This window comes from Sturnira hondurensis, unplaced genomic scaffold (genome assembly GCF_014824575.4).
Source record: "Sturnira hondurensis isolate 20B ecotype Veracruz unplaced genomic scaffold, ASM1482457v3 Scaffold0006437, whole genome shotgun sequence".
Classification (NCBI taxonomy): Eukaryota; Metazoa; Chordata; class Mammalia; order Chiroptera; family Phyllostomidae; genus Sturnira; species Sturnira hondurensis.
Window position 1 is genome coordinate 8,329,133 of NW_028079068.1, and position 14,802 is coordinate 8,343,934.

The 14,802-nt window shown below is 36.0% G+C and overlaps 1 protein-coding gene across 3 annotated transcripts in view; it reads right to left on the bottom strand.

Moving 5' to 3' along the window:
* MKLN1 (muskelin 1) overlaps nt 1–14,802 on the bottom strand; it is a 337,548-nt gene that overhangs the window by 107,600 nt on the left and 215,146 nt on the right. For all 3 annotated transcript variants that reach the window (XM_037049181.1, XM_037049180.1, XM_037049179.1), the window contains 2 exons: nt 10,616–10,758; nt 9,342–9,430 (listed from right to left, as the gene is read on the bottom strand). In XM_037049181.1, the coding sequence (XP_036905076.1) occupies nt 9,342–9,430; nt 10,616–10,758 (232 nt within the window). The remainder of the gene's footprint in view (nt 1–9,341; nt 9,431–10,615; nt 10,759–14,802) is intronic.

The following is a 14,802-nucleotide window of genomic DNA, read 5'->3' on the forward strand; positions in this document are numbered from 1 at the left end:
AAATAAATAAAATCTTTAAAAGAAAAAGAAATCTCTATCATTAAGGACACATCTTTTTAATATTCTGTGCTACACGATGGGAAGTACACATAAAGCATCTTTGCTGTGTTCCAAAGTAAATGGTTACTGCAAGGAAAAGGACCTGCACAGTTATTAGAGTTGTAAGCTGAAACAGCCATCTGTGTCCTATTCCTCAGCCTCAAAGATACCACTTTTTCTTGAAAGACCATCTAAGATTATTTAGGTCTGAGTATTTTTGCCAGATATTTACCTGACATTCTAAAGAAAAAAACTGACAGTATTGTTGCTGAATATAAAATTTAAGCTCTCAAGGGAAAATTAGAATGTTGGAAAAAAACTGACAGTATTGTTGCTGAATATAAAATTTAAGCTCTCAAGGGAAAATTAGAATGTTGGAAAATTGGTCTCCACTGTGAGTTTAACTTTCCAATACTTAAAACTTTTCTGACAAGATTGGTGGTGATGTTAATGAGAGTGGTTTAAAACAATATTATGCAGTTAAATGTTTTAACATGTAAAAGATCTATATATAACTCAGTGAATCATATTTTCTAAATGACCAAAGAATGGTATTACAAAACCATACATGGGTAAGATTAATTCAAAGTGCAAGACAGGCCAACAGATTTTATTGTAACACTGATATGGTTCAGAGTGAATAATGCAAGTACCTTTAAGAAACTATCACTTGTCAAATTTTGATTAAGTACCAAAACAGAATGTCCACTATATCTGACATCGAGGCTATTAATTTCCAAGTCCACTACTTTTTTTTTGCAGTATCAGACTCGATGAGCTAAGATGTACTAGTCAGATACTTCCCTATACTGTCATCCAAAGGAAGCTGTCAGTGAAGACAGACACAGTCAGTAGTAACCAGTCATTAGGATGTTTCATATGGCTATCAGTTTATATATGCAAACAATAAAAATTTCACAAAGTTTTATAGCAACAAATACTAAATTACTGTTGTGGTATTCATTTCTTTCTAAAGCAGTACCACCTAAAAAGTTTACCTACTACATTACAGTAATAACCATCAAGTAGTAGTATAATAGTCAGAATAAAATAGGACCTTAAACCCAAAGCCCCAAAAAGATAGTCTATAAGTATAATCAGACATCTAATGTTACAGATCTGAAATCCATCCTCGAGTTCTAGGTCCAAGTTCAGAAAAACCAGAAGAAAAAAAAATCTTCCTATTACATCTGTTCAAGCCCAAGTAAAATGTTCATTTATTAAAACTCTTCAAGCAATTATGTTTTAGTGATATTTCTCCTATATACCTAATGGTCCACTAGAAATATTTCTAAAATAAAATTAATTCTAATTTTTATCACCTTTCAAAGAACACTGTTGAGAGGGATGTTAATAAGAAAGTCATCTCAAAAGAACATCATAGATTACAGGTGAATGAAGAATATGCAGTTCCAGAAAGTGAAGGAAGTAGGGAGAGGTATGAGAGGGTTAAATGATAATGGAGGGAGATCTGTCTTGGTGTGGTAAACACACAATACCATATATAGATCATGTATTTTAGAACTGTATATCTAAAATCTATACAATTTTATTAACCAATGTCACCTGAATAAATTCAATAAAAAAATAAATTAAGCCCTGGCAGGTGTGGCTCAGTTGGCTGGAGTGGTGTCCTGTAACAGAAGCGTTGAGGGTTCAATTCTTCATCAGGGCTCATAACACAGGTTGTGGGTCAGATCCTTGGTCCGCTGCATACAGCAGGCAACCTATCCATGTTTCTCTCTGTGACATTTCTCTCTCTTTCTCCCTTCCCCTCTCTCAAAAATCAACAAGCATATTAAAATTTTTTAAAAATTGTGGTGGCATTAGCAACACTAATGCATATTAGACATACTATGTATTATATGTCATAAATTTAAATGTGAATTGGAGCTCCAAGCACACATTCTCTGTCCCTCAACAAATAATGCCTTTGCTCCCACCTCAAGTAAAAAGATTAGAAATCTGTAATACATATTCTCAAGGCCAAGAGTTTATATTCTAGGGCCCCACTGCTAGTTTTCTACATGACACAATCAGACACAGGTATGATCAGAATCAGTGCTTCTCGTCCTTTTTCATGCATAAAAAATGATAATATTTTTACAGCACAGAAGGGTACTAGGCTGCAGGCTCCTGCTTTCCAAGGAATGAGGAGGGATCAACATCTTCACAGTGAAACACATCTGTGGCACACTTAGTGTGCTTTGGGAGTATCACTTGGGAAACTCCTGCCTAGATGTCTAAAACAGCTATTAAAAGATGCTAACAATTTTAAGGTCAGGCTCTGGAAGACCATAAAAATTCAACACTAACATTCTGCATGAGCATCTATTCTACTACAAAATTAACGGGATTAGTACATAAAGCACTTAGCACAGTAATTGGCACATAGTGGGTGCTCAGTAAAAATTAGCTACTTCTACTATTTTTTAAAAGATTTTCTTATTTTTTAGAGAGTGGGGAAGGGAGGGAGAGAAACATCAATGTGTGAGAGAAACATCAATGGGTTGCCTCTCACATGCCCCCAGCTAGGGACCTGGCCGGCAACCCTGACCAGGAACAAACAGGCTACCTTTCTGTTTGCAGGACAATGCCCAACCCACTGCACCACACTAGTCCAGGCACTACTACTACTACTACTATTATTAGCTACTATTGCTATGTTAATCTTCCTTTTACTAGTACACTTTTAAAATGTTACCTTTCCACATGTTCGCATGAAGGGCCATCACCAGGGAACCTCCCCAGACTTAGTACTCATCTTAGCCTTCTAAACACTCCTGAGAATCCAGACTGCAGGCTGAATCCAGCTAAAGCTGAAGCTTCTCCCTAAAGCAACCACAACCACCTAGGCCACAAAAATCAAAAAAATCCACAGATCCAAGTAATCCCATTTACCAAATACCAGGACTCCCCCAGAATCTTTCTAAGAGTTCCCCCAAGTACTTTCTCCCAGCTCACCTTGCTAATTTCCCTGACACAGCTGTTAACTTGGCTATGAATCAGGGTGTAAATCTTTCCAGTAATCTGTAACCAAAACCCTCATCCTATTCCACTGTTTCCTCTCATGTGATCTAATCTACCAAGGAGGTTTTCCCTTCCAAATTTTTATCTTGTTCTCTCCAACTTGTTTTCCAGTTAATAACTCTCCTTCTTTATACTAAATTCTCCTTTTAGTTACAGGTCTTATTGAAACCAAGCTTATTCCCAAGGCCAGCTCTCAACTTCCACACCAAGTCCTGTCAAAGACATCACTCCAGCATGAGCTCGTTGCCTTTTTTGTGCCATGAATCCCCTATACCTGTTTGGTGAACCCTGTGACCAACCCCCTTCAGATTTAAAAGCATAAAGGAAAATACACAGGATTACAGAGTAAACCAATTGTATTGAAGTATAGTTATAGAAACTATAAAGAAACAAAATTACAATACAGAACCACATATGCACTTTTACTAACACATTAGATAACAAGATCCAGAGGCAGGTCTAATAATTACCCTGATTTCAAATTTACTATATTTGCCACACTATGAAGTGATGGGAAATATTTGTAACTTCTGTGACAATCATAAGTATTGTTAACACTATTATGAATTATTGCCTATATTCATAATTGGAAGACATGCTGAATATATTACAGGTTAGAAAACATAAAGTTGCAACATTCCATCAAGTTCATGAAGACACTGATCAATTGCTCTAAATTCCTGCAAAATAAACTCAAGAAGATATGTACCTGGTATTTCTGAAATTTGAGGAAACAGAAGACAGGGTTACTATCCCAAAAGATTTCACAATCTACTAGAGGAAACAAAACCTACATATATCACACAGTGAGACAACTCAATCTCTAGAAGTAGACTTAAGTTTGTATCCCATCTCTACGTTTTACTCCCTGTATGGTTTTGCCCCAGCTACTTAACTTCTAAACTTCAGTTTCCTCCTCTGTGAAGTGAGTGCAATAGTGCCTATCTCACATAGTGTTTGGCAAGTGCTTCATAAATGATACCTAGTATTATTATTACTTTAAAACAATATACACACATATGCAATCATATACCAAATGCTGTATCTTTGATCCTTCACTATTGTCTTCAATCAAAAAAGGAAAGATTTTATTGTCAGTATAATGTTCAAATGACATACCACCTGTGAAAGTATTTACATACTATCAAAAACAATAAAAATATAAGCTTTAAATAATTGCTGACATGATTCAAATTATATTTGTGCATATTATTTTCTATAGTACCCAAAATACCACATTTAAGAAGTCATGTAAACAAGAGCTATATGAATACAAGTATAAAAATACATAAAAAAAGACATGCAAAATGAAATAATTTTTTTCAGACATGAGTTTAAATTACTTTTGAAAACTTAAATTTGGCCTTGGCTGGTGTGGCTCAGTGGATTGAGCACCGGCCTACAAACCAGAGGGTCACCAGTTTGATTCCCAGTCAGGGCACATGCTTGGGCTGTGGGCCAGGTCCCCAGTAGGGGGCGAGAGAGAGCAACTACACATTGATGTTTCTCTCCCTTTCTTTCTCCCTCCTTTCCCCCTCTCTAAAAATAAACAAATAAAATATTTTTTAAAAACCACTTAAATTTGGTTTAAGCCAAGGTGAATGAATAATCTATATACCTTACCAATGAAAATGATCACATTTATTATTTTTTACTTGAATATATTGGGGTGACCTTGGTTAATAAAATTATATAGGTTTCAGGTATGCACTTTATAACACATCATCTGTATTGCATGTTTACTACCCAAAGTCAAGTCTCCTTTAACCACCATTTATCCCCCTTTACCTTCTTCTACCTACCCCCATCCACCTGCCCTCTGGTAACAACCATACTATTGTCTGTGTTCACAAGGCTTTCTTTTTCTCTTTGCTCAATCCCTTCACCCTTCTCACCCAGACCTCAACCCTCTCCTCTCCGACAGCTGTCAGTCTGTTCTCTGTATCCATGAGTCTGCCTCCACTTTGTTAGTTTAGTTTGTTCATTAGAAAAATTATCATAATTAACTGTCAGTGCATGATCTAGAGATTATCTGCCACTGAATTAGTCTTGCTTCTTTCCGTCCCCCTCCATTACCATGAATAATTGAAGGCTAACTATATTCAGACATTTTGTTGTTTAAGAATAAACTTTTTAAATAAAGCAAAATCTTTCAAACACACTACTGTAGAACACAAATATGAAGTATTCAAACACATTTTTCTCTTAAGTACAAATCTAACAATTTACACCAACTAGGTAAAAACAAATGTCCATAATAAATCACCACCAAAAGAGAGCTACACATCACTCAATTAAAGAATACACAGCACTAGCTCTGGCTGGTGTAGTTCAGCTGGCTGGAGCATCATTCAGAAACCGAGAGGTCACAGGTTTGATTCCTGGTCAGGGCATGTGCCTAGGTTGCGGGTGTCTATGTTGTGGGTTTGGTCACCAGTGGGGATGAGTGTGAAAGGCAAGAGATTGATGTTTCCCTCCCTCTCTCTCTCCCTCCATTCTTCCTTCTAAAATCAGTGGGCATATCCTCAGCTGAGCATTAAAACAAAAACATAGCGGTAAACTAAAAATACAACTAACCTAACATACAGCTTTCAGTTCCATCTTTTCCTTATATTATTATAAGAAAAATACATATCAAGAGAATGTTGGGAAAAGGTTGGAAAGCAAAGATACTGCAAACCACCATTAACATCTTTTAATAGAAAAGTGAGAAATATGAAGTTATTTAACTATTAACATCCTAAATATCAACTGAGTTAATTATCTACAATTATTTGGAAAGCTCTAATTAACATTTTGGGACTTCTGCCAAGATGGAGGCATAGGTGGAAACACTGTGCCTTCTCCCACAACCAAGTTTGAATACAACAAAGGTTTGGAGAACAAAGACACAGCCAAAGAACAGAAAATTGAATTATACAGAAGTCCAACAACGAACCGTTCAACCGGGACAGTAAGAGGGGCGGAGGCAACATCGGAGCGGGGTCAGGCAGGAAGGATCCCCTGACCTGGGCACGCAGGTGGCCCGGACCCGGTCAGGGTGTGGGGCAGACAGACCGAGGTCGCACATTCGCGCACAGTGAGACTGACCACTCCGGAGGGCGAGCCCAGTGGCGGTGGCACACTCGCATGCAGTGGGACGAAACGTTCGGCCCCGGTGACGGTGGCAGCTCCAGCACCTGTGGCTGCGGCAGCGGGAGGCGGCAGACGGGACGCCATTGCTCCTCTTCAACCCCGCCCCCACATACAGCGTCACAACCCAGTGACTTAGTTGCCCTGCTCTGGTGAACACCTAGGGCTCCGATCCTGCTATGTAACAGGCACGAACAGCCCAAAAGATGGCTCAAGAACTCAAAGTCCCAGAGCCAATAACTCTAAGCGACCAAGAGATTGCCAGCCTCTCAGATTCACAGTTCAAGACACTGTTTATCAGGATGCTAACAGAACTGGTTGATTATAGTCACAAATTAGAGGAACATATGAAAGCTAAACTAATTGAAATGAAGGGAGATGCACAGGAAACCAATAGTGATGGAAAAGAAACTAGGACTCAAATCAATGGAATGGACCAGAAGGAAGAATGAAACATCCAACCAGAAAGGAATGAAGAAATGAGAATTCAAAAAAATGAGGAGAGGCTTAGGAACCTCCAGGACATTTTTAAACGTTCCAACATCCGGATTATAGGGGTACCAGAAGGGGGAAAGAAACAGCCACGAATGAAAAGCTTATTTAAACAAATAATAAAGGAGAACTTCCCCAGTCTGGCAAAGGAAATAGACTTCCAGGAAATCCAGGAAGCTCAGACAGTCCCAAAGAAGTTGGACCCAAGAAGGAACACACCAAGGCACATCATAATTACATTAGCCAAGATTAAAATGAAGGAGAGAATCCTAGAAGCAGCAAGAGATAAGGGGACAGTCACCTACAAAGGAGTTCCCATCAGACTGTCAGTGGATTTCTCAAAAGAGACCTTCCAGGCAAGAAGGGGCTGGAAAGAAGTATTCCAAGTCATGAAATCCAAAGACCTACAGCCAAGACTGATCTATCCAGCAAAGCTTTCATTTAGAATGGAAGGACAGATAAAGTGCTTCTCAGATAAGGGCAAGTTCAAGGAGTTCATCATCACCAAGCCCTTATTATATGAAATTCTAAAGGGACTTATCTAAGAAAAAGAAGATGAAAAATATGAACAGTGAAAGGACAGCAATCTCACAGTTATTAACAACCACACCTAAAACAAAAGCAAACCAAGAGGACAGCTAGATCAGGAGTGGAACCATAGAAATGAAGAACACATGGAAGGTTAGCAACAGGGGAGTGGGAGGAGGAGAAGGCGGGAGAAGGTACAGAAAATAGCATAGATGGTAGGTAGAAAATAGATAGGGGGGAGGGTGAGAATAGTGGGGGAAATATAGAATCTAAAGAAGTTGAGACACGTGGTTATAAACTAAGGGGGGAGAATAGTGGGGGAGGGAGTGTGAGGGTGGAGGGGAATGAAGGGGGGGAATAGAACAACTGTAATGGTATAATCAATCAAATATTAAAAAACTAACAAAAACCATTTTGCCTGAATACCACAAAACAAAACAACCAAAGTAAAGTAACATCACAGAGCCCTATCATTAAAAAAGGTAACAAAAAAGGCTGGAAAAAGGTTTAAATTATTTTCTTTATGCAGATGAATATCTAACAGCTCCATAAGAGACCTCTGTTGTCTTATAAAATTTTAAGAAAATAAACTATGCAACTATGTGAAACAGACTTTTACTAATACTTCTAATGAATAATACAAAAGGATTAAGAACTACTGAAGCAGTAGTAGATGTTTCCCTTCAAAAACAAAAACTAATAATCACTGGAAAGGTACAAAAAGCACCAAGGAAAGTACTTAAGAAAAACAACACTTCATCTTGCATGACTAAGCAAAACAAAAGTTGAATAAGTACTTTAAAACTATAAAATCTAAAAGTATTATATGAAAACATAACATATTTTCACTGCTTGTACATTTGAAATATAAGATCATAGAATTGTTAAAGCTATGCAAGAGTCTGTAAGGAATGGGTGACCTGCATGCTGAGAAAATAATAACTCATTAGTACCAAAGAAGAAACAACCAAGAGTTGAATTTATTCAATACAACTGCATGTTCATAAATTCTCACAGAAAAATAGGACACAGATTATTATTTAATATAACAACAGAAACTATAGCTACAAAAAGAAAACCTAACATACTGGGCAGCCCAACTCTCCTAAAAATAGTTTTCCCTTTATAAGTAATCTTTATTAAGACTTCAGATACTCTTTGTGCCTGACAGAACTATTTGACTTAGTAAACTAGAACAGGCCAACTCTTGATAAAACAGCAAACAATAACTATGAAGTATACTGCTTATTCCAAAAGAGGAATTTTTCTACCCAATCAAAACATGGGATTCTCTCTTTTATTATTATTCTCTGAGGGATCTGATTCACTTTAATCCCAACTCTAACATATTTCCAGAAGTATGAGATACAGATGGAAATTGAAAGATTCACGTCCTTAACCTTCCTACCTTCTAAATAATAAATTTTCAAGGAAAACAAAATTACCATACAAATATTAATTTTGAGGAGGCATTACAAATACTTTCTCAAGCTGAAACACTCGGTAAATAAATATATGCCTTAGGCAGTATTTTTCTTTTTCTTTCTTGTTAGGTAGTATTTTTCAAACATTACCTTGCAACTTATTACTCAAGGTCATGAAATTAGTTTTATGTGTTTGAGCAACATTTCATTAAAACAATGAAACATAAAAACAGACTGGAAAATATAATATACTGCCTTAAGAAATTAATCAGTATTTGATTTCCAGATGTTATAGCTTTAGAACAACTGACAAACCAATAAAATGATCAAGGCAATCAAATAACTATATCTCATAAAATCTTCTAATAAACTTTAAAGTGAGAAAGTACTTGGAAAAAGTTCCACTGAATTAACTGCCTATTATAGATTTATAAAGCAGGGGTCAGAAAACTTTTTCTGTAAAGGTCAAAATAGTAAACATTTTGGGCTTGGTGGACTATGCAGTCTCTTGTAACTACTGAACTTTACTTTTGTAGCGCAAAAGCAGAACTAACATTATGAGAACAACCTGTGTGGAAGTATTCCCATCATATTATAATGAAAAAAAAACGGGGACTGCAGGATTCAGCTGGGCTGCACTTTGCTGACTGATGGTACAAAGAATTTATATCTATTTCAGAATACTACAGTTCTTACCTATTTTAATGAATCGACAAGGAAACATCTGTTCATCAATTTTATGCTTCAAGGTGAATGTTTCTTTGTTATAATCATTCTTTAAGCCGCTGTGAAAAAAGATAATCAAATCTAATTTCATAATTTAGTAAATGCACTAAAACCCAGATTACTCAGATTTTAAGATTAAACCAATGCTAAAAATATATGACCAAAGAAGTAGCTGAACATGAGAATATAGGTCAAAACTTGTACACTCGCATCAATTGCATTACTGTCTTTCAATTAAAAAATGGAAATGTGTGATGACTTAATATTCTTAATGTACAACTGAATATAAAATATTCAAGCAGTAAGAGAACATTTTTTAAAATTCACATTCCTATCTTACAATTTAAACAAGACCAAATATTAGAATGTCAAAGAATTAAGTTACTTAATTCTGACTGAGATACCAATGTTCCTTTTATAGCTCACCAAATTTTCAAAGATGACCTTACTCTATTGGTTTAACAGTATATACTTTGCCCTAAATAAAAATAAACTCACATCATCTCTCCACTTAACTAAGGTTGACACAAGTATTTACGGGAGTTGCTTATCTTCAGGTTGCCTAAGGTCCTGAAATACTTTCATGACTTAAATCAAATACAGTATAAATGTAGTATTTACCTATATAGAGTATTCTGCTAAAGGGACATGCCATGTCACAAATGTATTCTAAAACCTCATAGCATTATTTGTGCATTCCACTGGCTATTTGATTTTTCATTAACTAGTGGGTAAATTAACCCTTCCATTCCTGGTGGCCTATGTTGTTAAAATTCAATTTTAATGAGCTCTTTCCAAGTGGTAGGCACTATGCTAGGTGTATTAACATACTTTTTCTCTTTTTAGTCTCCAATTTATAGTAAACTCCCAGAATATTACTCTGGATTACAGCAACCAATCTTAATGTTTTAGAATCTATATTTTATAGGAAACATTTTATTAAAAGTGGGAAGTTTTTCTGACGTCATTAAAGTCCAAAAATAAGACTAAAAGATCACAAGTAAAAATTTTAAAAAGTTTTATTCTTTTTTGTTTGGTAACAATATTAACTAGTATGTTGTGGTTAAAAAAAACCTAACTCAAGCCACAACATTAAAATAAGTCACTAGAAATAGAATAGTGGAAATATTCTTTTCTCCTTGGTGGAAAAAAATCAAACCATGAAGATTTAGCTACAAAAGGACTAAACTAAGACTGCAGCTTGTTTAGAAGACAACTGTTTCCACCCCATAATTATATCTCACCTGGATAATAGCTCTGTCATGTTTTCTTCATTCATTCCGCCAAAGACTTTAAATTTCTTCAAATTACAGACGTGCGTTTTCTCGTACTTTCCAAATGTTATATTCTGGACTATAGCAGGCCTTTCAAGCTTCAGAACCAAGTACTAAAAAAAGGAATGAACAAATTATACTCTCCTCTATTTAAAGCAAAGAGACAAGTTTAGCCCTGGTGGTATAGCTCAGTGGATTCAACGCTGGCCTTTGAACCGAAGGGTCATGGTTTGATTCCCAGTCAGGGCACAGGCCTGGATTGTAGGCCAGGTCCCCAGTAGGGGGCGTGTGAGAAGCAACCACACGTTGATGTTTCTCTCTCTTTCTCCCTCCCTTTCTCTAAAAATAAATTAGTAAAATCTAAAAAAATAAATAAAGCAAAGAAACAAGTTTAGAAGTTAAAATTTTAGACAGATAACAGAAGTACATATAAGGTCTAATCTGTTCATCCTGCACCAGAAGATTTTTATTTCATTCTAAAGAATAGTATGCAACAGGTTTATACAGACTACCACAACACTACCAGTATCTCCCGGGAAAATACATCATCACGAACACTATAGGTGAAAGAGGAAAAAAGGACTGGTGAGATAACTTGTAATTAAGGAATGGCATTCAATAAAAGATAACAGACAACAAATAACCAAATAAAATAAGATTAAAATGCAAAAGTAACAATTACATTCTCATCAATTATAATAGCAAATTCAATGTTCAAAATCAGTGATAAAATTTTATCTCTAGAAACCAACAAGAGATTTAAGAATTACCCATGCCAATTTTATAAATTAAAACACCCAGGCCTATTATAAATATGTCTAATGTAGCTCATGTTTTCCTAATACGTATAGGATCAAAATGAGATCATTTTATCAGTTAATTAGGAAACACATTTTACATTATGAAGAATGTTTTCAATTATAAATAATTAAGGAAACTACCACTGACTGAATACTTGGGGGAAAAGCTATTCAGGAAAGTGATTCCTGGATGCTTGATGCAGCGGCTTCATGCTCCATACTAATGTGTAATACAGGTGATAAAGACATCAGGAAATCAGTGGCCCTACTTCACCCCACACAGAAAAATTAACTCAAAATGAGTCAACTTAATCCAAAATTGATTCTTAAGATCAAAGACCTAAATGTAAGAACAATAACCATAAAACTCTTAGATGAAAATATGAGTAAACCTTCATGACTTTAAATTTTACAATGAATTCTTAGATACAACATCAAAAGTACAAGCAACAAAATAAAAAATAAACTGGACTTCATAAAAAATACTTTTGTATATTAAAGGACACTGCCAAGAAAGGGAAAAGACAAACTAGAGAACAGAAAAAATATTTGCAAATAGTATATCTGTTAAAGGTTTAATATCTAGATAGACTACATAGAGAATTCTTATAGCTGAACAACAAAAAGACAGACAACCAAATTTAAAAATGGGCAAAAGACTACAATAGCTCTTTTCACCAAAGATAAACAAATGGCAAATGGGCACATGAAAAAATGTCCATCACTACTTATCAGGGAAATGTAAATCAAAACCATGATGCAATAAAACTTCACACCCAATATGATGGCTATAATAATATAAAAACACAAAATACTAAATATTGATGAAGATGCAAAGAAACTGGACATCATACATTGCTGATGGGAATGTAAAATGATGCAGGCAACTTACAACATAGTTTGGCAGTTCCTCAAAAAGTTAAATATAAAATTATTACATGGCCAAGGAGTTCTACACCTAGGTAATATAAAAAGTGAAAAGAGTATTCAAACACACACTTGTACATGAATGTTCAGAGCAACACTATTCACAATGGCCAAAAGGTGCAAACAACCCAAATGTCCATCAACTGATGAGATGAACAAAAAAGGAGTATTTCTATTATTCAGCCATAAAAAGGAAGAGTACTGACAAGTGCTACAATGTGGTTAGGCCTCAAACACATGCTAAGTGAAACAAGTCAGACACAAAGGTCATATACTGTGTGATTCATTTACATAAAATATTTAGAACAGGCCCTGGCTGGTGTGACTCAGTGGATTGAGTGCCAGCCTGTGAATCAAAGGGTCTTCTGTTTGATTCCCAGTCAAGGCACATGCCTGGGTTGCAGGCCAGGTCTCCAGTAGGGGGTGCGTAAGAAGCAACCACACATTTTGATGTTTCTCTCCCTTTCTTCCCCTCTCTAAAAAAATAATTAAATAAAATCTTTAAAAATATATTCAGAACAGGTAAGTCTATTAAGAGAGAAAGCAAGCTGGGTTATGAGGAAAAAGAGAGCGCTTAACTGATACCAGGTTTCCTTATGGGGTGATGAAAATATTTTGGAATTAGAAAGAAGGGATAGTTGCGCAACACTGCAAATATACTAAATGCCATTGAACTGTACACTTAAAAATGATTAATTTTATGTTGTGTGAACTTCACCTCAATAAAATAAAAGAATGAAGCTCGTGGTGACAGGAAAGATGATGATGATATGGTCACAGTTAACATGAGCAGTAACTCTCGTCTGTCACACACAGATTTTTAAATGTGTTATCTCATTTTAGTAGGAGTAGGAGGAACAGGAGTAGTATAATAATAACAATAATTATCCTCTTCATCCTCATTTCACAGATGAAAAAATTCTGGCTTGGAAAGACTAAGTACGTTGATTACAGTTAAACAGCTAATAAATGACAGACCTGAGATTACGAATCAGTCAATCTGACTCTGGTTTACACTGTTGGGTGGCTGATGCAACCTCTATTCTCAATCAATTCAATTCTTACTAGCTACCTTCCAGTCAAGGGTAAATACATGACAAAATTCTGGTCACTGAGATGTTAAGCAAAAGTTTTCTGTAGGCTGTTTTGCTTTCTGAAACAAATGCTACCTCTGTCATTTGAAATTACAGGTACAATAACCACTACGCAACAATAAAGAGAAAGATCAAGAGACTCTCAGAGATAGTCATCTTGAACCACTCAACTTTCACCACTAGCTGCCTAGGATCTAGTTCTCTTCTGTGTGTATGGATGGGAGAGGGTAGGGTGGCTATTTGTTTAACCCCTTGCAATAGGACCTTCAGTTATTCAAAGCTAAAAGCATTCCTGATTCAATGACTTCAAAGACAAAGCTTTAACTACTATACCATAACAACTGTTTAGGTTTACATGCTGTTTACACTTTAAGTAGCTATTAAAATTTTTATTATTAAACTATAGTTTGCATATAATACTTTATTAGTTTCAGGTGCACAACAAAAGGATTCAACATTTATATATCTAACAATGTAAAAACCACACCAAGTCTAGTAACCCTGTGTCACTGTGCAAAGTTATTAAATTATTACTGACTATATTTCTCTTTGCTTTTTTGCTCACCTCTCCAATCTCCCTTCTAACAACTATGAGTTTGTTCTCTGTTTTTATGAGTTTATTTTGGTTTGGTTTGCTTTGTTCATTTGTTTTGATCTTTTTTATTTTTTTAAATTGAATTTATTGGGGTGCTTGGTTTGCAAAGGCATACAGGTTTCAAGTACACAACCTAATAAAATATCACCTGCACACTGCACTGTGCACCCATCGCCCCAAGCAAAGTCTCTTTCCCTCCCCATTTCCCCCGACTTTGCCCACTTCCACCTAACCCTCTTTCCCTTCCCCTTTCCTTCTGGGAAATAGTGTGGGAATAGCCACACTATTGTCTGAGTTTATGTACTATGGATATGTTTTCTGGCTAATCCCCTCACCTTCTTTCATTCAGTTCCCCTAGCACCCTCCCTTCTGACAGCTGTCAAGTCTGTTCCATGTATACATGCCTCTATTTTCTATTTTGCTTGTCAGTTTATTTTGTTCATTAGAGTCCACATATAAGTGAGATCATAGGTTTTTGTCTTTTCTCTGACCGGCTTATTTCACTTAGCATAATACTCTTCAAGTCCACCCATGCTGTCGTAAAAGGTAACATTTCCTTCTTTTTACACAGGCCAGTAGTTTTCCTTTGCATAAATGTACCATAGCTGTTTTAACCACTCATCTAATGATGGGCGCTTGGACTGTTTCCAGGTCTTGGCTATTGCAAATGACACTGCAATGAACATAGAGGCACATATATTCTTTCAAATTGGTGTTTCCAGTTTCTTCGGATATATTCCC